Source organism: Eulemur rufifrons, chromosome 15 (genome assembly GCF_041146395.1).
Source record: "Eulemur rufifrons isolate Redbay chromosome 15, OSU_ERuf_1, whole genome shotgun sequence".
NCBI classification, from domain to species: domain Eukaryota; kingdom Metazoa; phylum Chordata; class Mammalia; order Primates; family Lemuridae; genus Eulemur; species Eulemur rufifrons.
The window spans coordinates 12,380,441-12,403,729 of NC_090997.1; the positions used below are offsets into that span (position 1 = coordinate 12,380,441).

General features: G+C 41.0%; 1 protein-coding gene across 1 annotated transcript in view; it reads right to left on the minus strand.

Moving 5' to 3' along the window:
- Window positions 1–421: 421 nt before the first annotated feature.
- Window positions 422–23,289, minus strand: part of ZNF318 (zinc finger protein 318) — a 28,119-nt gene continuing 5,251 nt past the window's right edge. The window contains exons 3-10 of the mRNA XM_069487758.1: window positions 19,452–20,091; window positions 16,634–18,076; window positions 14,499–14,598; window positions 11,510–11,814; window positions 6,655–6,858; window positions 6,096–6,195; window positions 5,065–5,183; window positions 422–4,772 (exon numbers count right to left, since the gene is read on the minus strand). Of these exons, the coding sequence (XP_069343859.1) occupies window positions 1,455–4,772; window positions 5,065–5,183; window positions 6,096–6,195; window positions 6,655–6,858; window positions 11,510–11,814; window positions 14,499–14,598; window positions 16,634–18,076; window positions 19,452–20,091 (6,229 nt within the window). The 3' untranslated portion in view covers window positions 422–1,454. The remainder of the gene's footprint in view (window positions 4,773–5,064; window positions 5,184–6,095; window positions 6,196–6,654; window positions 6,859–11,509; window positions 11,815–14,498; window positions 14,599–16,633; window positions 18,077–19,451; window positions 20,092–23,289) is intronic.

Genomic DNA, 23,289 nt, shown 5'->3' on the forward strand with positions numbered 1-23,289 from the left:
TGGGACAGAGATTAGAAAATCTGAGGACTGAGTTCCCTGATGCCCAACAGCACCTTTAGTAAGAACCTGATTGTCCTAGATAAGCTTAGTTCCCAGAAGATCTTAGAGAAAGTCAACACAAGGGTATATAAAAAGCTTCACAACAGGAAGATGCCAATACCCGACCAGCTGCCTACTCACTACCTGTCCAGGTAGCACTGGGGCACAGACTATGTAATCTAACATTCTGGCATGAAGGAAGCAGCTCTAAACAAGTGAAGAAAGAATGGTTGGGGGTGTGGATAGACAATAAGGCAGCAGGGGTTAATTGTTCTAGTTTTCCTTTGGAGTTCAAATGTGTGTGGTTCCAAAACAAAAATCCAGAAAGAAACATGAGATTAATGCATTTATTCCAGGTAATTAACACATTAAAAATAAACTTGTCCAAGCCAACTCATAAATTCTTTAATCTTTTTAACAAAATGTACAACCCAAAACATCACACTGTGGTGGAAATAACTTGGGAAAGGAGGAGGTAGAGGAAAGGATACATATAGGTTTGTGGAGCAGGGAATGAGTCCGATCCCAAGACAAGTTTCAGATCTTCTACCTCTTCAGAACAGAAATAGCTGCTAAACAATTTAATACAATTTAATACAAAGTGTTACTGGATCACAATACAATGAACAAAGACCATTTCAAAAATAAAAGTGATCCCCAAAAGCGTATCTGCTCCTGGCACTGAGCCATGAATAAGCCTTACCGATCTGTTGTCTTCCAAAAGTGAGCCTGCCAGGTTTTCTTCCATGTTTACTAAGGCCATTTCCAAACAGGTCTGTGGATTAGCAGGACCATCTCAAAGACAACAGAGTAAGGGAAGTACAGGAGTTGACATGCCAATAAGGGAAGTAACCAGTAAACAAAAATACTAATGGTGCATTTCAAACAATGTTAAGGCATCCAAAGGAAAGCCTAAAAGATGAACAATTCTTCCTCCAAGTTTTCCATTTCAGCAAGCTTTCTGGTGTTTCTCCCAGAGATCCATCAGCTGCCCAGGAAATTGGGTAGGAATACAATACAACAATTGGAGAAGTCAGCTCTGTCTTCCCTCCTCCCCCACATTCCAGAAATGGCAGAGTCAAAGCCAAAATACAATCAAAGCACACTATGCGGTAAGCCAGATAGACATTTGGTTTTAATGACAAAGTAGGAGAAAATAAATTGGCCAAAAAACAAATTAACAGAAAATACTTTTTTACAGATATGTATAGAAGTTATGACTGATTTGTCTGGTATTTTAAAGGGGGGAAAAAAAAGGAGGTAAATTTTTTAGCTTCCACAAACATTTACTGTAAAGATGCTGACTGCATCTCTTGGTGTAGGTTCCAGATGAGACAGCAAACTAGTCCTGGATCTCTTCTGGACATCTGATTTCTAGAAGCCAATTTGATTCATCCGCAAGTAGCTCTGGGTATTTATTCTTGGTTGTGAACACTGAATTCTCTGTGGTCCTGAATGGCATCAACTGTAGCTTCTTGTTCAAGCATTTCCTGAAGGACCATATTGCCTCCAACTACCTGCTCCCTTGAGGGGGACCGTGAAGCTGGAGTTTTTACCAAATTCAAAGGGTTGCCATTGTCCTTATCTACTTGAGGAATTGCTACCTCTGTGATTGACGCATTCGGTATTTCTAGCTGTAGTGGGCCCATCTCCAGGGAACTACATGTAGAAGAGTCACCTGGCTCAGGGAGTAGAGAACATGGTTTCTCTTTCTGAACTCCAGAAGTCCGTGTTACGAAGTCAACGAGGTCTGGAAGGCAAGGAGATGGCCCAAGGCCTGCAGGATTAATTGTTTCTGATTCCAATCTGAGTGACTCTTGTTTCTCTAATTGGCAAGTTTCTTCTACTTCTTCAGGCATCATTCCCCCTGCTAACAGGTCAAGGGCCTGGTGTGTTCCCTCCAGGCCCCCCAAGCCGCGGTCAACATTTTCTATAGGAAATTCAGTTTTCAAAATGTTAGGAGAAGTGATCCTCACACTTATGGGATTAGGCGAGTTTTGTTCACTCTCTGTCTCAAAGTTAAGCACCAAAGTTTTGGGAGAATCTAACGGAAACCCAGAAAAAGATGGGACTGGTTCAAAGTCAGTGGGAGTGGGGGGGTTACACCCTAGAGGTGATACAGAACTTTCTTCACATACTTTCTGAGACAGCATAGTTGGGGATCTATGTGCTGGGTCTACCCGAGTATTGCAGAAATTAACCCGCATATCCCCCAGATTCCCCAGGGTAGCAAGCTCGTCTACCTTTAAGTCTGTAGCTGCAAAGTCTTCTAAGGTCTTGCTTTCTATTGTCACTGTTAATTCTGGATGGACATCTCGTAGCTCCAGAGCTTCCACTTCTGTTTTTTCCAGGCTCTCCCAGGTCTCTGGCTTCTTCTTGTTCTCATTCCAAACAGCCAGCTCATAGATCTTTTGACCTTGAAAGTCTTTTGAAAATTTTTCTCTCTTGAGTTGGAGGCTCCTGTACCTAGAAGTCCTAGATGCTGATTCTGGAGCTGAATTTTCTAGCCAATCCTCACTACCAGCTGAAACTCCTTGCTCCTGTGTACTATCTGTTAAACACATAGCTGATCTGACTGGGGTTTGAAGATGCAATTCCGGGGCAGAAATTTTCCCAGGTGTATCTTGTGGGTTCTGGAGTAAAGACCTGGCTTCTGCAGGAAATGAGTCTATTTTTGCCTTTGTGGAAGAGAGGGCCTGCGCACTCAATTCAATCACTACTTTACTTGGAGTTTCACTTGCTGCCATCAATTTCTTGGATTGTTCAGCCTCTTTGTCGATCATTAGCAACTTAGACTGTTCTAATTCTCCCTCCCACATGAACCTGTTCCCATGATTTAAATTAGCATCTTCTATGCTGTGGGGCCCAATGTTGGGCCCTCCTCCCTCTTCAACTACCCCCTCAGAGAGCTTTGCTACCCTTCCTTTTAGTTTTTCAGTGTTTGTCTCTTCCTCACTTTCTCCACAATCCTCAGAATGGTGGAGCTCTTGACTTTCTTTATTCTGGTTACCAGATTCTATGAGGTGGATTTCTACCAACTTCTGAGATTCCTTGGTATAGCAGTGTATATCTAAGAGCTGAGAGGCTGGTTCTACACCAGGTGGCCCCGGCTCTCCCAGGTCAAGCTCAGTTTTCTCCTCTGGAGACATATCCCTATTAGTGTCATTCTGGAAAGAACCAGAAGTCCACATGGCCAAAGTGTCTGTCTTTGGGGTAAGAGTTTCATAAGGCCTGCTTTGACACAACCTTGCCAGAGGCTGTAAGAAGCCATAGCTGCTCCCTCTGCTTTTTGGGTCTATGTGTTCTACAACTGACCATTTCCCTAAGGACACCAGAGTTTTTGCAATGGGGTTTTCAGTATCTTGAGACTTCTCTTGGGATGCACTGTTGCTCAAAGTAGAAGTGGAAGAGGTGTCTGAACCTTCAGCTCTAGAGAGGTTGCTATTTTCCCCATTGGCCAATGGACCCCCACTCAGCTTAGTCTCAGGGGCCCCCTTTCCACCACTACTGTAGAATATGTCATACAGGTCCTTAGCGTTGGCTGTGGCTAAGCATGAATTTCGCTTCTCCAATTTTTTGGCTTGTTCACTGAACACACTTGAGAGGGGTGGTGGAGGACGTACTAACACAGAGAACAGCGTCTGGTCCCGGTCACTCTCACTCACCCCAGGAGCTGTCTCATCAGAAGGAATAGCAGCTGGCTGTGCTGAGGCCATGATGGCTACAGGCAATACTGGGTTCAAAACGTTAGGACCCAGGAAGCCAGGGCTGAGAGTCTGAGATACAACTGGGTTTGATTTTACTGGAGCCAAGACAACATTTGCTTGTGCAGCAGACGGGGCAGCTGGATGAGGTATAGAGGGAGGTGGCGGAGGGGGTGGAGGTGGGGGTGGTGGAGGAGGTGGTAACATTTGCTCCGGTATATGGGATGGCTCATTCTTTTCAGTCAGCACCATTTTTTCCTCAGGAGACCCTTTTAGAATCACCTCTTCCCCTCCAAATGCTTTGGAGATGATGTCTGGAGGCAAGAGGAGATCAGCTGAAGACTCTTTAACCACTGGCAGAGGTTTAGCGGTGGTTCCAGAGGATTTGATGGACAGAAAGGTGTTAAGAGGAGCTGGTTTGCTCACTGTGGCTGAACCTGACTTGCGGAGTACTGTGGATGGAATAGGCAGGTTGGGTCGGATCTTAGTCGGTGTTGAAGTTGTCACAACAGGCATCCAAGGGCTGGTATGTGCAACAACGGTTTTCCCAGAGAGCTTGATTTTGATGGGCTTTGCCTTTCCAGCTTCAGTTTTGCCATCTTCTTTGTCCTTACTGCTTTCCATGATCTCTTCTTTAGAGATATTTGGGGCAACCACTGAACTTTTTTCCTCCTCTTTTTCTGGCTTCTTCCAGCTGAATTTCCCAAAAGAAGATGATATTGGTGAATCCTTCTTTACCTCTTCTTTTAATTGGAGTTTGATGCTGGTGTTCCTTTTATTTTCAGCTTTTTCAAGGGAGTTCCTACCCTCAGAGAGTTGGTCTTCTAATTCCTCAGAGACTGTGTCATCATCCTTTACCTCTTTCATGATCTTTGCCTTTTTTTCTTTCTTCTCCTCCTTTGGTTTCTCACTAAGTTTGCGCTTTAGCTCACTCTGCCGTCGCCGTTCTGTCTCTAGGACCACAGCTAAGCCAGCTTGGCGGTCCAGATTCCGCCGCTCCTCATACAATGGGTTTTCGTCCACGTATTTCTGGGAAGAGAAAAGATAAAGGTTTAACAACTGGTCAAAATACTATAAAAGAGAAAATCTTGGACCCACCACTATTAGAATTCATTTGGTAGAAATCCCTAGCATAATCTTGTTTAAGGACATAGATGGTTCTACCGGTTCAGCATCTCTCACTAGGATTGAGGAGAACTTCCTAGTGGTTATATGAAATTTGAAGTGCCAATGACTTTTTCTGGCTCTGAAGTTGTTTGATAAAGTGAAAAGGATTTACTACAGAAAGTTGGAAACTCCATAGGCTACTACAAAGACCAACCTTGTACTTCTCATTATGTTGGTGACCCTTCACATGTTGCTCCCCAGAAATTGGATCCCCCAAAAATTCCTCACAGAGCTGGCAGTAAAATCCAGTGATGGGAATCAGAAACTCAGAGCCTAGAAGAAGTAAAAAAAAAAAAAAAAAAAAAAGTCAAAAGAATAAGTTGCTTCCACCTACAATGACAGTAACCAAAGGAAATCCCATCACCCCTCTGCAGTAAAATGGTTATAGTATAGAGAACCTTACCTACTTTGAAGTCAGAAGTAGCATTTAGGTGAATCCCAATGGCATAGCCTTCCCAACCTAAGGCTTGAACTCTAGACCTCTATTCTTTCTACCTCTTGGGAACACTAACTGGTTAATTCGGGAGTTTTCTGTGTCAGACCCATTCCTGTTGCTGATTCTCCTCAAACTCTAATTAGTACAAAGCATCTTAGGAGATTTAAAAATTATACTCCCAAACAGCCCACTACCATTTATATAAGGATCTCTCATATTGGTAACTAATTACTCAGGAACTCTATCTTCTATAGATCTAAAAGACAAAGTAGCAGCACTGGCTACCTGTGAAGGTAAGAACTTGAAAAGTTTAAAGACAAAGAAACGTTCTACTTCTCAACTGTTTAAATGGAAATCACCCCTTAATAACAATGACTCAAAATATTTTATAGTTCTTAGTTGAAAAGGCAGTTAAATTACTGCATCTCTTAGTGTCTTTTTTTTACCTAGATTTCAAGTAAGTAAGATTTGGTGCTTAAGCCAATGATAATGACAGTTCTGCTACATTTTAAGTGTGTATGTTTAATATCTGTTTTATTTTTAGCCATATGGGTAGAGATCATTGTCTTATAGGTCTCTTTCTAGCTTCAGGACCCAGTATACTGTTTTGCACACAGAAGGCATTGTTACAGCTTGGGTAAAAGGAATGGCCGTCTCATGCTATGATGCTTCCTAGCACCTTAGTTCAGGGACACCTCTTCCTTGGCTGAACATAAGGAAATCACAAAGGAGGTAGAGAGGAAACATACCTTTTGCTGGAACAGTTATCTTGTCAGTGCGCTTTACAGAATCTTGCTTGGCCTCACTGTGGGTCTTTGAAGCCCAAGGTCTGTTGTAGGGATCCAGTGTCTATTTGTAAGAGGCAGAGGTGCTCACACAACAGCACTAAAAACTCAATGACCCATTTCTCTCTCTTTTTTTCCCCTACAGATAAGACCAGGGGACCAGAAGCCCCCAGTTACCCACCCCCACCGCCAACTGTTTAAACGGAAATCACCTGTGGAAAAGGTAAACATATGTTAGAGCAAGTACTAGAAAAAGATAAAATGAAACAAAAAATCAGGTACTCAAGGAATCAAAAGAGGCAGAAGCCTCACTTACACTTGTCATGGTGTTTAGTTACAGGCAGGTCCCCTGGACTGAGCCCTGGGGATGGTGTCTCCTTTGTTGGTATTTCTTGGCTCTTCAGATTGGGGCTCCTGCCCATATGAGAATATTTCATTTTCCAGCTTTGTAATGCAGATAGGGATATAGAGGTTTGCGGGAAGTGAGGGTGAGAGTGGAAATAACAGATGGCAGGATACCTACCTGTGTGTGCTTCTTATTGTGCATATGGGTGAAGAAGTCAAACATGGTCCCACAGATGGTGTTGCAGTCTTTGCACCAGTGATTGCCAGCATCGTAATACTCATAAACAGCAGTCAGCTGATCAGATTGCTTAGTAGCTGGCTGGAGGCTTTCGGCAGGCTTGGGGCTCTTAGTATGGGACTTCTCATTGTTTACCTTTGACTCCTAAAGGGGAAAAATCTGCACTTACAAGGAACTCAAGGCAATCTAGATCTGTCTTCTCTGAAAAAAAGTGTCCATAATAATAGAAATATGGCCACATGACCATATTTCCAAAGCCTAAAGCTGCACAAGCTGGGGGAACACCAAGAGAAACCTGTCTCCAAGACTCAGACTCCATAGTGCTATCACATTGTGGAGAGTAAATCATAATGGCAAATATATTTACTTACATATCCTAAAATATCTCTAGAAGAATACCCAAGATTGTAGAAACACTGGCTTTCTCTGGAGAGGAGAAGTGAAGAATAAAAGGTGGACAGGAGTCTTTTCACTGTATACCCTCTGGTAGATGTTGAATGTGTTACCTATGCAACTAAATACGTTAGTTAAATTTGATCATAATGGCAACAATGGAGGGAAGAAAAACCAAAACAGAAAAGATAACTGACAGGTTAAACAAAGCAAATGCAGAAAATAGGCTGACAGTGAATTCACTTAACACATGCATCCTGGTATGGAAAACTGGAAAGTAGAGTTGGTGTATATACATATAAAGCAAACAGTCATCTATGTGGGATGACTTAAAAGAATCTGGGTAAAATATTCCTAACTGCCTAAAATATCACTGCTAAGATTTAATACCTTTGTGTTAATTTGAATCCTCTTTTAAAACATATCAACTCCCTAACATTAACTTATCAATAATAAATACTTTAATATGAATTAATTTGTTGCCAAGCTGGGAACAAAGCACTCAGGAAATGAGAATTTTGGTTAATGTTGGGGAGCAAGGCACAGAAAAAAAGATAATTTTGCAACACAGAGGGTTAAGTATGATTGAGGTTCTATAGTAGACAAGATGAGGGAACTGGGCACCTGGAATATTAGCTAGGTGGGAGAAGAAGATACGATAGAGAAGGGGAAACAATTAGGGCTTCAAAGATACTCTTTCCCTACCAAAGTCCTATTTAAGAGTCACTAAAAAGATCACACCCAACAGGTAGGGGATGGGAGAGTTCATATATTGCTGGTGGGAACATTAACTGGCACCATCTTCTGGAATATAATCTAGGAACATATATTACATATCTCAAAATTCTGTATACCCTTTGACACAGCAATTCCACCCCTTGACTTTTTTTCTAAGAAAATTTTTATGTCAAATAACAGGTGGTTTGAATGGTTAAATAAATTTTGCTATCCATACAACAAAAACAACAAAAATCAAGGTGGTTAAAAATGATATTATACAAGTATACTTACTGACATGGAAAGGTGTTCATGATATACTGAGAAAAGTAACAAAATACACTTGGATAATCAATAAAGATATGTAAATAAAGGTAGAATATTAAATGTCACTTTATTCAAAAGACCTTCCTTAACCACTTGATATCCCTTTTATCCTGTTTTCTTTTTTTAGGTACTCATCATTATCTAATATGTAGTTTATTTACTGTCTGTCTTCTATTCCATGAAAATATGAACCTTGTCTATACTGTTCCCTGCTATACTTCCCATATCTAGACTAGTACCTAATGCTTTCTTGGTGATCAATTAATATTTGTTAAATGAATTAATGCAGAGTGTTTGAAATAATATACACCAAAGTATTAATAGTTGTTTCTAGATAGATGGAATTACGCATTTTGCATATTTTTCTGAAATGAACAGAAAGAGAAAGAAAATGTCAAATCAACTATAAGTTGTAAAGAGAGGCAAAGAAAGAAGAAACACCAAGGACAGGTAGGAAAGAAAGGTTGTAGACACATCATTCCCTACTGCTGAGATGAAAACCAAAAGCATATCCCTGGTTAGCTTCAGAGAATATGAAGACTCACCCTAATCAAGATTAGAGATTATCATGGGGTGGGTATATAAACAGAACCCCAATGTGTAAGTTGACTATAAAGGGCCAGAGCTTTTAAGCTCTTCTCCCATCAAAGGCGCTGGACTCAAGACCCATGTATAAAAAGACTACAATCCTGCCTGGTTGAAAAAGAGTACTCTCCTAGGAAGACAAGGAGAAATTAGAGCTTGGGTGATAGATAATACAGAATACATCCTCTTTCCTATCCTTCAACATTACCTGAACATGTACTATGAGACAGACATACTGCATGCCTGGAAAATACAAAGATAAATAAGCTATACTCTTTCATCTTTTAGAAGCTCTCATTTAGTGGAGGAGACAGACCAGAGAACAGTCTTTAAGTACAACAGAATGAAATAAATCTTATAAAGAAACAGTATTATGTGAATGTTAAAGAAGAGTGGAATTCTGGGAATTCTTCAAGGAGGAGGCAGTATTCAAGTTGGGCCTTCACGGATGAGTGGGGTTGAGAGAAAGATTATTCCAGGCTTAGAGGATTATTAATGCAAAATCAGAGTGACATAAATAGCATTTTGCACATCTGGAAAACTATAAGCATTTTGAGGTGGTAGGAGTATAACACGTAGTGTAATGTTTCTTGAGCAGTAGTTATTACTATGTGCCAGGCACTGAGCTATGTACTGGGAACTAGTAATATATTGGAGAATAAGACAGATATAGCCCCTGACCTTTTGAACCTTAAAATCTAGGCCGGGCATGGTGGCTCATGCCTGTAATCCCGGCACTTTGGAAGGCTAGGGAATAAGGATCGCTTGAGGCCAAGAGTTTGGGACCAGCCTGAGCAACATAGTGAGACCCTGTTCCTACAAAAAACTAGAAAAATCAGCTGGGCACGGTGGCACATTCCTATGGTCCCAGCTACTTGGGAGGCTGAGGTAGGAAGATCACTTGAGCCTAGCCCAGGAATTTTAGGTTACAGTGAGCTATGGTGTCACCAATGCACTCTAGCCTGGGCAACACAGTGAGACCCTGTCTCAGAAAATAAAAAGAAATCTAATTGGGGGAACACATGTAATTATATAATTACAACAGTCATAATAAATGCTTAGAAGGAAAATTACAAGGGATCATGAGAGTGTACATCAGGCAAATATAACAGTCTGGGGAACCAGAAAAGAGAGTAAGGAAAGTCATGTAAACTGAGATCTGAAGGATGAATATGAGTTAGTTAGAAGAGGGAATAAGGAAAGAGTTGGGTTTGCATAGTAAAGTAAAGGAACAGAGGGGATGACACATTTAAGGAATGAAAAGGCTAATAATGAAACTATAGTGGGCAAGGCAGAAAAAGAGACATAAAATGAGGCTGAAGAGGTAGCGATAGGTATGAATATTGCTGGCTGTGTATGGGGAAAGGATTAAAAATGTAGCATTACAAACAAGAATTAATGTGGCCTGGACTTGGATGGCAATAGAGATGGTAAACTGGATGGAATTAAGATTTACTTTGGAGGGGGAGCTGACAGAATTTGTAATTGATTGGATGTGAAGCACTTAGGAAGAGGCAAGCATTAAGAATGCTTTTTAGGGTTGGTCTGAGTGCAGTGCTGTTTACAACTAATTGATCACAACCAGTTACAGATTCCTTTGTTTGTTCTCCACTCCCACTGCTTCACTTGACCAGCCTTAAAAAATAAATAACTAAATGAAAAAGAATCCTTTTTAGGTTATTGGCATGAAAACTGCTGGATAGTGGTACTATTCACTGACAATGGGTAACACTAGAGGAAGAAAAAGTTGGAGGGAGGTTGAGTACAATCATTAATTTAGTTTAGGACAGGATGAATTTGGGATGCCTATGAGACAATGAAGTGGAAATGGTAAGTAGGTTGTTAGACACTCACAAGATGCATTTTAGCTAGAATATAAACTTGAAGTTATTACATGGTCTTTTAGAATAGAATGGGATAAAATGGCCTAGGGAGAAAGAGAATTCTGGAGAACTGGGCTAGGATTGAGCCCTGAGAAACTCAAATATTTAAAGATCATGTACCAGAGGATAAGACAGCAAAGGAGACTAAGCAGCAAGAGCCAGTATACTAAGAGGAAAAGAAGTGTGACAGAAACCAAGGGAAGAAAGCATTTGTAGGAAAAAGTAGTTCTCTGCATCAAATGCTGCTGACTGAATTGTATCCACTGGCTTTAGCAACATGGTAGTGACCTAAACATGAACCTGGTTGCTAAACATGAAACCCCAAACGGGTATATATACAAGTTGTGAGAAGATTAGAAGCCAGACTGGAGTGGCCACCCTAGAAAAAAAATTTTTTCTTTGGGGCCACAATGTTTTATTACAAAAATAGAATAAAAACTTTGAAAACAAAACGATCCTTTCTAGTTTAATGAAAAATTTGTTATTTTATTGTTTTCTGTGTGTGAGTTATATGCAACTTGAAAAATAGTGCACACAGCTCCCAAAGGAAAGAGACATGTGAATTACATATGCTTCATGAGGCCCCGGGCTCAAAACTAGTGTAAGTTAAATACAACTCACATGGCAGCTAATGTGTTAAGGAATAAATGCTGGAACAAGAACATGGAAGGCCCTGAATACTGAAGATTTTGGTTTCTACTTTGTGAGCAACAAGGAATTGCTGAAAGTCTGAAGGAGAGTACCATGATCCGATCTACACTTTAAGAAAATTACTAACAAGAGTAAGAACAGGTTGGAAAACTAAACTAAGAAAATGGGTGGAAAGCTTCTATAGGAGTTCATGGGGAGAAAGACATAAGATAATAGAAATGGAAAATTTGAGTTGTTACCTTGTTGCTGGAGGAGTTGTTTGAGGATGATGACACTTTTTCTGGGCTCCTAGATTTTTCTGCTTTCCCAGGCCTCTCTGTAGGCTCCTTACTATCATTTGAAGACTTCTGGGATTTATCAAAGATGTTAATTCCCAAGATCTGAGCCACTTTGTCCAGTTCAGATTGCTTCTTTTCTGCCTCTTCTGCCTCTTGTCGTAGCTCTGCAATGTCCTTCATAATGTTATCCTGAAGCCGACTCACCTCCACCAGGAGTGGGTCTTTGTGGCCATCCTTCTCCCTTCGTTTCTTACGCAGCATTTCTCCTGAGTAGTCAGATGTTGTCAAAAAGAAACACAGGGAAAATAAGTTAAGATGAATCATTTTTCATTTATAAGTAGTAAGCTATCAGGGTTTAAGGTTACAAATTTTTTTCTCACCAAAATTTCTAAGAGCAAGTAAGACTCTCCTTTTACTTGGGCTGGTGTAGGTGATGAAGGTACAGAGCGAGTGATTGTATTATCTTTTGTGTAAGGGTTATTAGCTTAGGATCTATAGACAGGCTTCAGGGACTCCATGAACTTCCATAATAGTAAATACAAGTTTGTGTGTGTGTCCCCCCAAAAAGTTAATTCATGCTATAACTATGAATCCAGCAGCTATCTTCTTTTCAGAGACCCAAACAATTATTCAGAGGATAAAAAACATTCAAAGTCACATATTTGACTTTATCTGATTTAAGCACACTTTAACAATTTCTTCATTGAGTTTTAGCTTTTGCCTCAGGCTCACCCAATGTTACCTTCCATTCTAAACTGCAGGTCCTCATTTTAATTATCACAGGATAACTAACTAAATTTCTCATCCATAAACAGTTGAAATCCATACATTGGCCTGGCGCGGTGGCTCACGCCTGTAATCCTAGCACTCTGGGAGGCCGAGGCGGGTGGATCGCTCAAGGTCAGGAGTTCGAGACCAGCCTGAGCAAGAGCGAGACCCCGTCTCTACTAAAAATAGAAAGAAATTATACGGACAACTAAAAATATATATAGAAAAATTAGCCAGGCATAGTGGCGCATGCCTGTAGTCCCAGCTACTCGGGAGGCTGAGGCAGTAGGACTGCTTAAGCCGAGGAGTCTGAGGTTGCTGTGAGCTAAGCTGATGCCACGGCACTCACTCTAGCCTGGGCAACAAAGTGAGACTCTGTCTCAAAAAAAAAAAAAAAAAAAAAAAAAAAAAATCCATACATTGTAACTAAATTTCTCATCCTCAAACTGTCCAAACCTAGACAGAAGCAATTATATCTTCTCCTACTCTCTGTTCTTTCATACTATCACCAAGCTACAGTATTTAGAAGCCTTGTCAGGTACTTTCCTGTGGACACGAATTCCTAAAAGCATAAATGTAGAGATGGAATAAAAAGTGAGGCATCATGAAACATCTTTTTGTGCCAAAAAGTAAAGAGATACAAAAAAAAAAAAAAAAGATGGGGAAATATCAAAAGGACATAGGAGACTGGGCGTGGTGGCTCATGCCTGTAATCCTAGCACTCTGGGAGGCCAAGGCAGGAGGATTGCTCAAGGTCAGGAGTTCGAGAACAGCCTGAGCAAAAACGAGACCCTGTCTTTACTAAAAAAATAGAAAGAAATTAGCTGGACAACTAAAAACATTAGCCGGGCATGGTGGCGCATGCCTGTAGTCCCAGCTATTTGGGAGGCTGAGGCCGAAGGATTGCGTGAGCCTGGGAGTTTGAGGTTGCTGTGAGCTAGGCTGACGCCACAGCACTCTAGCCTGGGCAACAGAATGAGACTCTGTCTCCAAAAAATAAAAGGACACAGGAGCCAACTCAAAGGGGCTCCTACTGGCCAAATCGAGAACAATTTGAGCATAAAATAAATAATGATAATAAAAAATTATAACTTATTGAATGAGGAATCCATGAATTCACACTGATATAAATGAATAAACAAATGGGAGTAGGGGTTGGGAAGTTCCTCCTTACCACAGAAAGCCAACATTAGTAGAAGGAATGATTAAATTAGAAAATCACTATTCAATAACCATCATAATATTAACTGATTCAGGCAAGAATCATCAATGAATGCTAAAACTAGTGGACGGAAGCTTGAAGAGAATTGAATATTTACACAGCCTCAAAGTATCCCCCCTATAAGAAACTTACTAATTAAAAAGGATAAAATAGTAAGTTTACAATAGAGAAACCTGGCAGACACCATCTTAACGAAATGATTAAAGTTAATATCACCAGTAATGGGACAAATCAACATATGGTATGAAGTCAGTATCACTTCTATGATATTCCTGCCAAAAATAAATAATCTGGATTCAATCATAAGGAAACATAAGACAAATCAAAATTAAGGGACACTGCAAAATATGTGACCTCTTCTCTTCTAGAATGTCAATGTTATGAAATAAAAAGATTCAGGAACTGTTACAGATGAGAGAAGACTAAAAGAACATGACAGCTGAATGTGATGAATTATCTTGTACTTTCATTTGGTATAAAGAGCATTATTGGGACAACTAACTGGTAAAATAGGAATAAGATTGGTAGACTGCATAATAGTATTACTTTTAAATTTCTAATGTTGATAAATGTATTACAGTTATGAATGTACATTCTTTGTTAGGAAATACACCCTTAAGAATTCAGGAGTAAAAGAGCATATCTACAACTTTAAATTTAAAGGAGTTCAGGAAAAATTACACACACACATACACACACACACACACACACACACACGATTGAGAGAGAAATAAAAGGATAAAGCAAATGTAGTAAAATGTTAGTAATCTGGGAGAAGACTACCTGAGAATTCCTCGCACTATTATTGCAACTTTTCTGTAAGTCTAATATGTCAAAAAATTTTTTAAAAAGTGAGGCTTCAGGTCACTGAACCTGTCTGAGAGTACCAAAACCTCTCCATTTGGGTCTCCTGTTCTTGTTACTACAAAAAGGCAGTCATGCAAAGGAGCTGTCTGGCACCTTGTTGTTTATGAAGCCGCTCCAATTCGGTCCTGAGATAGTACATCTTCTTCTGGCGGGCTTCCCGGTCACTCTTTAGTTTTTCCCTCTCTTCAATAACCTGCAAAGTACAAAATGGCAAGAGAGTTCTCCAACATCCTCCCTTTTCTATTTCTCTCTTCCAGAAACCCTTGTGCTAGACATTATCTGAATGTAGGGCTCCAAATACCTGCACGCAGCAGCTCTGACTTTATAGTCAAAGTGATATTTCATTCCCATCTAAGTTCCAGAATACAATCATCTTTTATCTTTCTTTTCAGAATTACATTGCCCAGAAAGTATTGATTTCATGTAGGAAGCACCTAAGGCCACTAACAGCAACTATTAGACAGTGGTTCTGAGCCCCAAAGGGAATCATGGAGAAGGGAACTAATATGTGTTATGGGTGAGGCACAGTATTTTATTTTCACGTTACATTTTATATTTCACGTTATTTAATCCTACAACCTTTTCCCTATTTTATAATGGGAAAACTGAAGTTGTACATGATTAAGTAACTCATCCAAAGTTACATCTACTCTTACCCAGGAAGAGTAGATTTAAAATCCAGGTGTATCTGGCCTAAAGCTCATGACCTTTCAATTATATTACTATCACCTAATGGAAAGAAGCAAATTTGACTTGTCTATAATATAGGCCAATGTATAATAACAGGTCTATGTATTATCAGCCCTGACTTGGGTGTGCTAGGCTTTTAAAGAGAAAGTAAAGAGAAAGTCCTCAATCTCCGAACACTGTCTCTGAGGTCTTAAGTTTTATCTTTATTGAACCTATTCTCCTTTTCCCCAAAAGACTTCAATAAAACTAAAGACAAGTTCAGGGAAACAATACCACAGAAAATTAAGAGGAAGTATTTTTTGTCTTCCCAAGGATTGGCTAAATTTTTTTTAACTGGGAAAAAATAAGATTGTCCCTCCAATTTTTCCTTTCCTTTTTTTTCTCCTCAGGTCTTAATTTTTTTATGAGCTAATCAAACTTATATACATTTTTACGTTCTTAAATAAAGTAACTTATTATCTAAAGACCTTTAAAATTAACAGCGTGCATTAATTGTTCCATTCAAAATTCTTCTATTCTATATTCCTCATCCCTATATAATTTTCACTTACTGCTCTAAATTACCAGAATTATTAAATATTAGGGAAGCCACTGCTCCCTTCCCACAGCCTGGAAACCCAAGGAACCTTAATATAAAAACTGCTTTTTAAGAAGTGTCACAGGCCGGGCGCGGTGGCTCACGCCTGTAATCCTAGCACTCTGGGAGGCCGAGGCGGGTGGATCGCTCAAGGTCAGGAGTTCGAGACCAGCCTGAGCAAGAGTGAGACCCCGTCTCTACTAAAAATAGAAAGAAATTATATGGACAACTAAAATATATATATACAAAAAATTAGCCGGGCATGGTGGCGCATGCCTGTAGTCCCAGCTACTCGGGAGGCTGAGGCAGTAGGATCACTTAAGCCCAGGAGTTTGAGGTTGCTGTGAGCTAGACTGATGCCACGGCACTCACTCTAGCCCGGGCAACAGAGTGAGACTCTGTCTCAAAAAAAAAAAAAAAAAAAAAAAAAAAAAGAAGTGTCATAAAAATATGTTATTATTATTCCTGGCCTCTAAGATAAACCAGAACCAGCAAAATTTACTTCTTGATTTGCTTTACTTATCAAGCAACAAGTAATTTATTTGCTTTTAACTCCCATAATCATTACTGGAGAATGATCTAGAACTCACTGGGATGAAATGAGTTTACTGATTCTCTTACATCCAACTCAATTTTGGTTCCCCACTCCACGAGGAGGTCATATTCATATTGAAGACCTGAAGCCTCCTAACTCCTACCCAGTGTTTTAAGACAATATGGATAGAGAAATAAACTAAAAAAAAACCTAGCAATCTCAGTACGACCTAGGGCCAGACTTTTGTTTAGTCCTACAGATAAAACATGTGAGAAGAACAGAAGAGCTATATACATTTCTTTGGGTGATGACAGCAGCCTCCAAAGTGAAAGGGCCTTATAAATTTCCAGCCCCTCCTAAAAGGCAAATACAAATTTATGGTAAAGTAGGCAACTCAGGCACAGGATATGCAAAGCTAATACTCACCTTCTGCTTCTGGGAAGCACGGTTCTTCTCATCAGAGATTTTCTCTGGATTGTATCTTATGAGTGACGGGATGGACACCTGGACAGGCACTTGGGCCGCAGGAATTGAGCCTAGCACTGACTCCTCCTGCTTGGGCTCATCAGGAGTCACAGTAGGGATCACACGGAGATTAGGACGGCTACGAGTAGCTTGTTTGGTTACTGGCATTATCCTGTGTGGTTCCGGTAAAGAGTGGTTTGATGGTTGGGAGGTGGGGTACATGGGCCATCTTGAGGCTGCATATGCCATGTAGTGCCTATAGGCATCAAAGGAGGCAGGTGGAATAGCAGGTCCCTGGTAGTTTGGAGGTATCCGAGCTGCAGCAAACTGAGAGGCCCTTGGCATATGAAACTGAGATAAAGCAGAATGTGGAAGTCTAATTGGGGCAGATGGGGCTGATGGCAACATGCACCTGACCGCAACAGATGACTGAAACCCACTGCCAACCACCTCTGGTCCTGAAATATGACCCATTGGATGGTCAGACTTTAGGAATGGGGGGCTGTTTTTTTTGAGTAGGTAAGGATCCACAGGGGAGGCTGGGTGTGGATGGGACACCTCCGGGGAGAGAGTATTGCTATGGTGTGCATCCCTGCTCTCCAGTCTGTGGGGATCTGAGGAGCGTCGATCAGCTGAGAAATGGTGGTCAACTGAGGAACAACGGTCAGCTGAAAAATGCCGGTCAACTGAGGAACAGCGGTCAGCTGAGGAGCGTGATGATGGCTTCTTGCCATGAAGTCGTTCCTGGGTGCGCGCAGCCAGTTTACTAATCTCTGCTACTCCAATATCCAGCCCTATGGTCTTGAGCAAGTCATGAATCTTGGCATATTCAGGATTGGTCTCTTCTAGAGATTCTAGCTTCACGGCTGGAGCTGAAGAGGGCAGGGAGCTTGCCTTTTGCCTCATAACTTCACTTTCAGAGCCCCCAAGGGGCTTTGGTAGGGGTTCTGCCTTCGAGTCCTCTTCTTCATCCCCATAGAGAAATTTCTCCTCATCCTCAATGTCAGGGAAGCTACGTCGCCTTTTTTCCTGTGTATTGGTAGAATCAGCCAACATGCTCAGAATGCGGGAAAAACCACTGCCATCCTGGCTAGCTTTCTCATGAGGCAGTAAGAAGTCTGTGTTTCGCTCAGGTCCCTCAGCCTTCATATCCAACTTCTCCTTGCGGCACAGAAAACCTCCAAATTTTTCTCTGAGAGGACTATTGTCTTTGGGCATCCCAGGGAGGGGACCCCATTGGTAGAGGTTGCCCTGAGGTTCCTTCAGGGAAGTCTCTACCATAGTCCCCTTGTTTTCAATCTCTGAGGCAAAGGCAGCAATAGCACCACTTAGTGGAAGAGATGGATGTCCAGAGTAGAGGGGGTGATCCTGGCTGGAGCTGGTACTGCTGGAAAAACTCTCGAGCTGCAAAGACAAAAACAACTGATTTAGCCCTTATGCAGAATCTTAGAACCCTAGTAATTGAGATAAATATTAATACTTAAATACTTTGTTCTTCCTCACTTAATAGGGGAGATATGAGTATGGATAAAAGGGAGGTAAAGTATCCCCAGCCAGGTTTAAGATATGGGTCCGCATGTCTCTAGATGTCTCTGCCATAGCAAGGAGAAATAGGAAAACAGGCAGATTAAATGAAATCCTCACCTTTGCCAATTTGTCATAGACTTTATCAAAGAATCTGAATTCCAAAGGATTTTAAAGATCCCATAGCTTGTTTGTTTTCTTCTCTATAGACCCCCAAAAGAAAAAACACACAAAAGTGGAGCTGCTTTGGCTGAAGTGGAGACAGGAAACTCTGGAACCCTAACTGATCAGGCTTGCCTTGCTTCTCTACCTGCCCTTAGGCACTTCCTCAGAAGACTTTAGCTCTTGAGAGGACAGCTAAAAACTAATGGTCTTGCCTAACCATACTTTCACAGGTGAGGAAAAAAATATCAAGGCCCAGAATGGTGAGGTCACTTGTCTAAAAACCACACAGTAAGTTGGTGGCAGAGGTTGAGTCTAAAATCAGAATCACCTGATTTCTTATCTAGTGTCCTACAACTCATACATTTTGTCTTCTCTCTAAAGAGAGGTAAGGAAATTGAGATCACCTCCTCCCCTTGCCCTTCAAGTTTCCTTTCCAAGAAACCCATATTCAAAGATTCCTACAGGGGCCGGGCGCGGTGGCTCACGCCTGTAATCCTAGCACTCTGGGAGGCCGAGGTGGGCGGATCGTTTGAGCTCAGGAGTTCGAGACCAGCCTGAGCAAGAGCGAGACCCCATCTCTACTAAAAATAGAAAGAAATTATATGGACAGCTAAAAATATATATAGAAAAAATTAGCCGGGCATGGTGGCACATGCCTGTAGTCCCAGCTACTCGGGAGGCTGAGACAGGAGGATCGCTTGAGCTCAGGAGTTTGAGGTTGCTGTGAGCTAGGCTAACGCCACGGCACTCACTCTAGCCGGGGCAACAGAGTGAGACTCTGTCTCAAAAAAAAAAAAAAAAAAAAAAGATTCCTACAGGGCTGCCAATTTAAGGAAAAAACTTACAACAGCAACTCTCTAAAACATCTGTTTAGAAAGCCTATTATATGGTAACAGAAACTCTCTACTGATGCATAATGAGGCCTACAGTTTCATTGGAGAGTCTTAGAAAGTACAGCCCACAGGCATAACAACATTGGTCCAGCATATATTACAAACATACCATTAGGGACACAGCCCCCAGGGAAGTAACCAGGCTTTAAGATAGTAGAGGGACTAATAAGAGACCCTAGAAGATATGCAGCAGAGACCTGCATGGAAGGCTCCATGTCCACCTCAATCCGCTTCTTCAGAATGGACTTCTTGGGCATCACAGATACTTCTTCAGGCCGATGCAAAGAATATCCTGGCTCTGATGTTGTTAGGACACCTGATAATCCAGGGATGGAACAACTACTGCCACCACCGTCAACTTCCACCAGCTCCTGACTCAAGCTCCTACTTCGTTCTTCCTCTTCCTCTCGCTTTCGCCTGGCAAGATCCAGCTCTCGAAACTCAGGGTCTAGAAACCTAGGGCTTGGGCTTCGTCTACGCTGTCGATAGTTGCGAGTCCCTGATGTAAAACTTGGGTGATCCCCTCCCATGCTGTGTATCTTCTCTGTGTCATCATAACGGGGTCTTTTGGCTTCCCGACTCCTCTCCTCAAATCGTACAGAGTAGGAGCCTTTGAGTTTTTCTCTATTTCGTTCTGTTCCCCGCAACAGCTCATCATGACAACTGATATGGGGACTATAATCAGATCGATGCAGGAAAGTTTCTCTTGCTCGGTAGTCCTCATCAAGTTGTCCCAAGAAAGGACTGAGAGGCTCCTCCTCCTGGGAAATATATCTCTCAAGACCCCGAGAGCATTGGGAGCTTTGAGTGAAGACAGAGTCATCAGTCAGATCATCCCTGAAGAAAGAGACAAGCATCACTGAACATAATGGATTTGAAAACAGCAAGAGTAGACAAAGCTTAGAGACCACCATTTGGGCAAGGGGGCTGTACAGTGCTTGGGGCAAAAGACTATAATCATGAAGTCCAGAAACAGATCTACGTACAGTATGTAGAACATTTCCTCTTCCTTTCCCCAGGGGCGCAAGCAGCTTCAGCCTCTATCCAATGGGGGACATTACCAATATATCTACTAGTAGATAGAACCCTTAAGCTAATTTCTTTGACTAGACTTTGGGGATGCAGAGTATCATGCAGGTTACACAACTCCACCTTGGCTAAATTCTAGCTCTTTGCTGGTAAAAGTGTGGCATGAGCTAGCAGCATTAGCATTACCTGGGAACATTTTAGAAATACAGATTCTTAGGCTCCATCCCAGGCCTACTGAACCAGACTCTGCATTGTAACAAGATCTCCAGGTATGTGTTTGCACTTAAAGTTTGAGAAACATCAGTCCAGATCAGTGGTTTTTAAGCTGTGTTCCACAGAGATTCTAGAGTTCTCAGGAGCTGTTAAAAGGAAGGAGGTGCTGGAAAAGCAGAACTGGCAGCACTCTGGCCCTTCTACTTCATTTAAATCACACTGGCCCCAACCTTATATCTGCATATTTCATCTGGGAAAAAAGGTGTTTCACTGTGGGGAAATTTTTTTTTTAACAACTGATCTAATTAGCATGATTTTTTCATACATTTTAGAAGGTTCTTCAATGCTTTGTCTTGCTGGCTCACATATTAAAACCACAAAACTCCCTCACAGCCTGTTTTGTCACCCTCTTTCCTTCCTTGCCTGGTTATTGACAAACACTCTGCTAATCTTGGGCCCAGGAAAGAGTAAGCAATGGTTTACTTCACCACACAGTTTTATTTCATAGAAATAACAAAGGTCTTGGATCTTCATGGCATGAAGGGAAAAACACAGGATGGGACATCTGTCCTTTCAGCTCAGAGCTCTACACCATACACAACAGTCCAAATCTTTTGGGGCACTATGGCCACAGAGCTTCTATAGTAGATAGTATTTTAGCAATGGAGTGACTCAACTCATGAACATTCCTAACTGGAAATAGGTGTTGTTTTCAGCTAATATACAGATCAGAATTTTCTACTCCAGTTATGTTTGATTTTACAAATCATCCTTAGTTTATTCCCCTATTCCTTCCTATTTCATACTACATTGAAATCTTAAAATTCCCCAGATTCTTGGGGAGGAGATGGGTAACAGGAACCTGGATTCTCACAGGTGGGAAGATTCTGATTTAAATCATAGATAGAAATAAAGATCCTCTAGCACTTTAAGTACGTAATTTTAAAATAATCTAAATGAAAAATAAAAGTGCTTACATGTCACTAACATTCCAAAGTGAATTATAATCTAGAGGATGGTAATTATTGGTGTTTTTTACAGTTTCTAGTAGCTGCTTTTGTTCTTTGTGAGTTTCTAGAAATGACTTTCCCTTGTTTTTTAATAGTTGCCTTCCTATCTCTGGGACTACATTAGCAGAACATCAAACAGTAGCCTTTTCTCATTCACTAGCCCTGCCTCTGCTCAAAGTTGTATACCTGGACAACAGTTATAAATAAATTGATGAAAGGCTATCAAGGATAAACTTTACCTAGTACTCTGGGAAGTCGAGCCAGGTGGATCGCTTGAGCTCAGGAGTTCGAGACCAGCCTGAGCAAGAGCAAGACCCTGTCTCTACTAAAAATAGAAAGAAATTATATGGACAAATAAACATAGGCAGAAAAAATTAGCCGGGCATGGTGGTGCATGCTTGTAGTCCCAGCTACTGGGGAGGCTGAGGCAGGAGGATTGCTTGAGCCCAGGAGTTTGAGGTTGCTGTGAGCTGGGCTGACGCCACGGCACTCTAGCCTGGGCAACAGAGTAAGACTCTGTTTCAAAAAAAAAAAAAAAAAAAAAAAAAGCTAGAAATAATAAGATGGCTCTCAGAAAGCCTGACTTGAAATCTCCAGCAAAAGGAGGCATAGAACAATGAAAGAAGGCATAAAAACATTTAAAAAAAAAAAAAAAGAGCTATCATGTAAATAAAGGCAAAAATCAGGTTGCTTATTACAAGTTCATGTTCTCCTTCCCCTAGGCTCCCAAAGAATAAGAGAGAGAACTGGCTGTAGTAAGAATGAGCCCTAAAAAGGGACTCATCTCCCATAGCCTGAAATAGTCCAGTAATGGATACTCTCTGAAAGCCTTGGTTAAGTCCAACTATTTTCTAAAATAAGGTTTATTTAAAAACTTGTTGAATGTGGGTGATGGGTACATGGGAGTTCTTTCTACTTTTCTGTGTTTACAAATTTCCCTTAACAAGGTAAAAAATATGTATGTCCACATAAAAGCTTATACACAAATATTCACAGCTGCATTACTCATAATAGCCAAAAAGTGAAAATAACCCAAATGTTATCCATTCATTCACCATTGAACAGACAAAACAAAATGTGGTATATCCAAACAATGAAATGTTATCAGCAATAAAAATGCTACAAGCATGGATGAACCTTAAAAACATTATGCTAAGTAAAAGAAGCCAGTCACAAAGGACCATATAGTATATGATTCTATTTATATGAAATGTCCAAAATAGGCAAATCTAGAGATAGAAAGTAGATTAGTGACTACCTAGGGATGGGGGTAGGATGGAGGGAGCAATGGCTAAAAGGTACGTGGTTTCTTTCTGGAGTAATAAAAATGTTCTAAAATTGATTGCAGGGTAAATGTACAACTCTGTGAATATATGGAAAGTCACTGAACTGTACACTTTCAATGGGTGAATTGTACTATATATGAATTATATTTCAATAAAGCTATTAAAAATTGTGTATGGGCTAGGCACAGTAGCTCACGTCTGTAATCCCAGCACTTTGGGAGGCTGAGGCAGGAGGAACACTTGAGCCCAGGAGTTTGAAGCTGCAGTGAGCTATGATCATGCCACTGCACTCCAGCCTGGGCAACAGAGTGAGATCTTATCTCTAAAAAAAAAAAATACGTATATGATTTTTTTTAAAAAGTCCTTCAGAGCCCAAACTCTCCATTCTTTTCTTCTGATGAATCCCCAAAATGCCTGCAGAAAGGTGTCTGCTTCTGTCTAGTCCCCAAGGTAAATCAGAAGGGGGGAAAAAACTCCTACTCCTTCAACCTATGTCA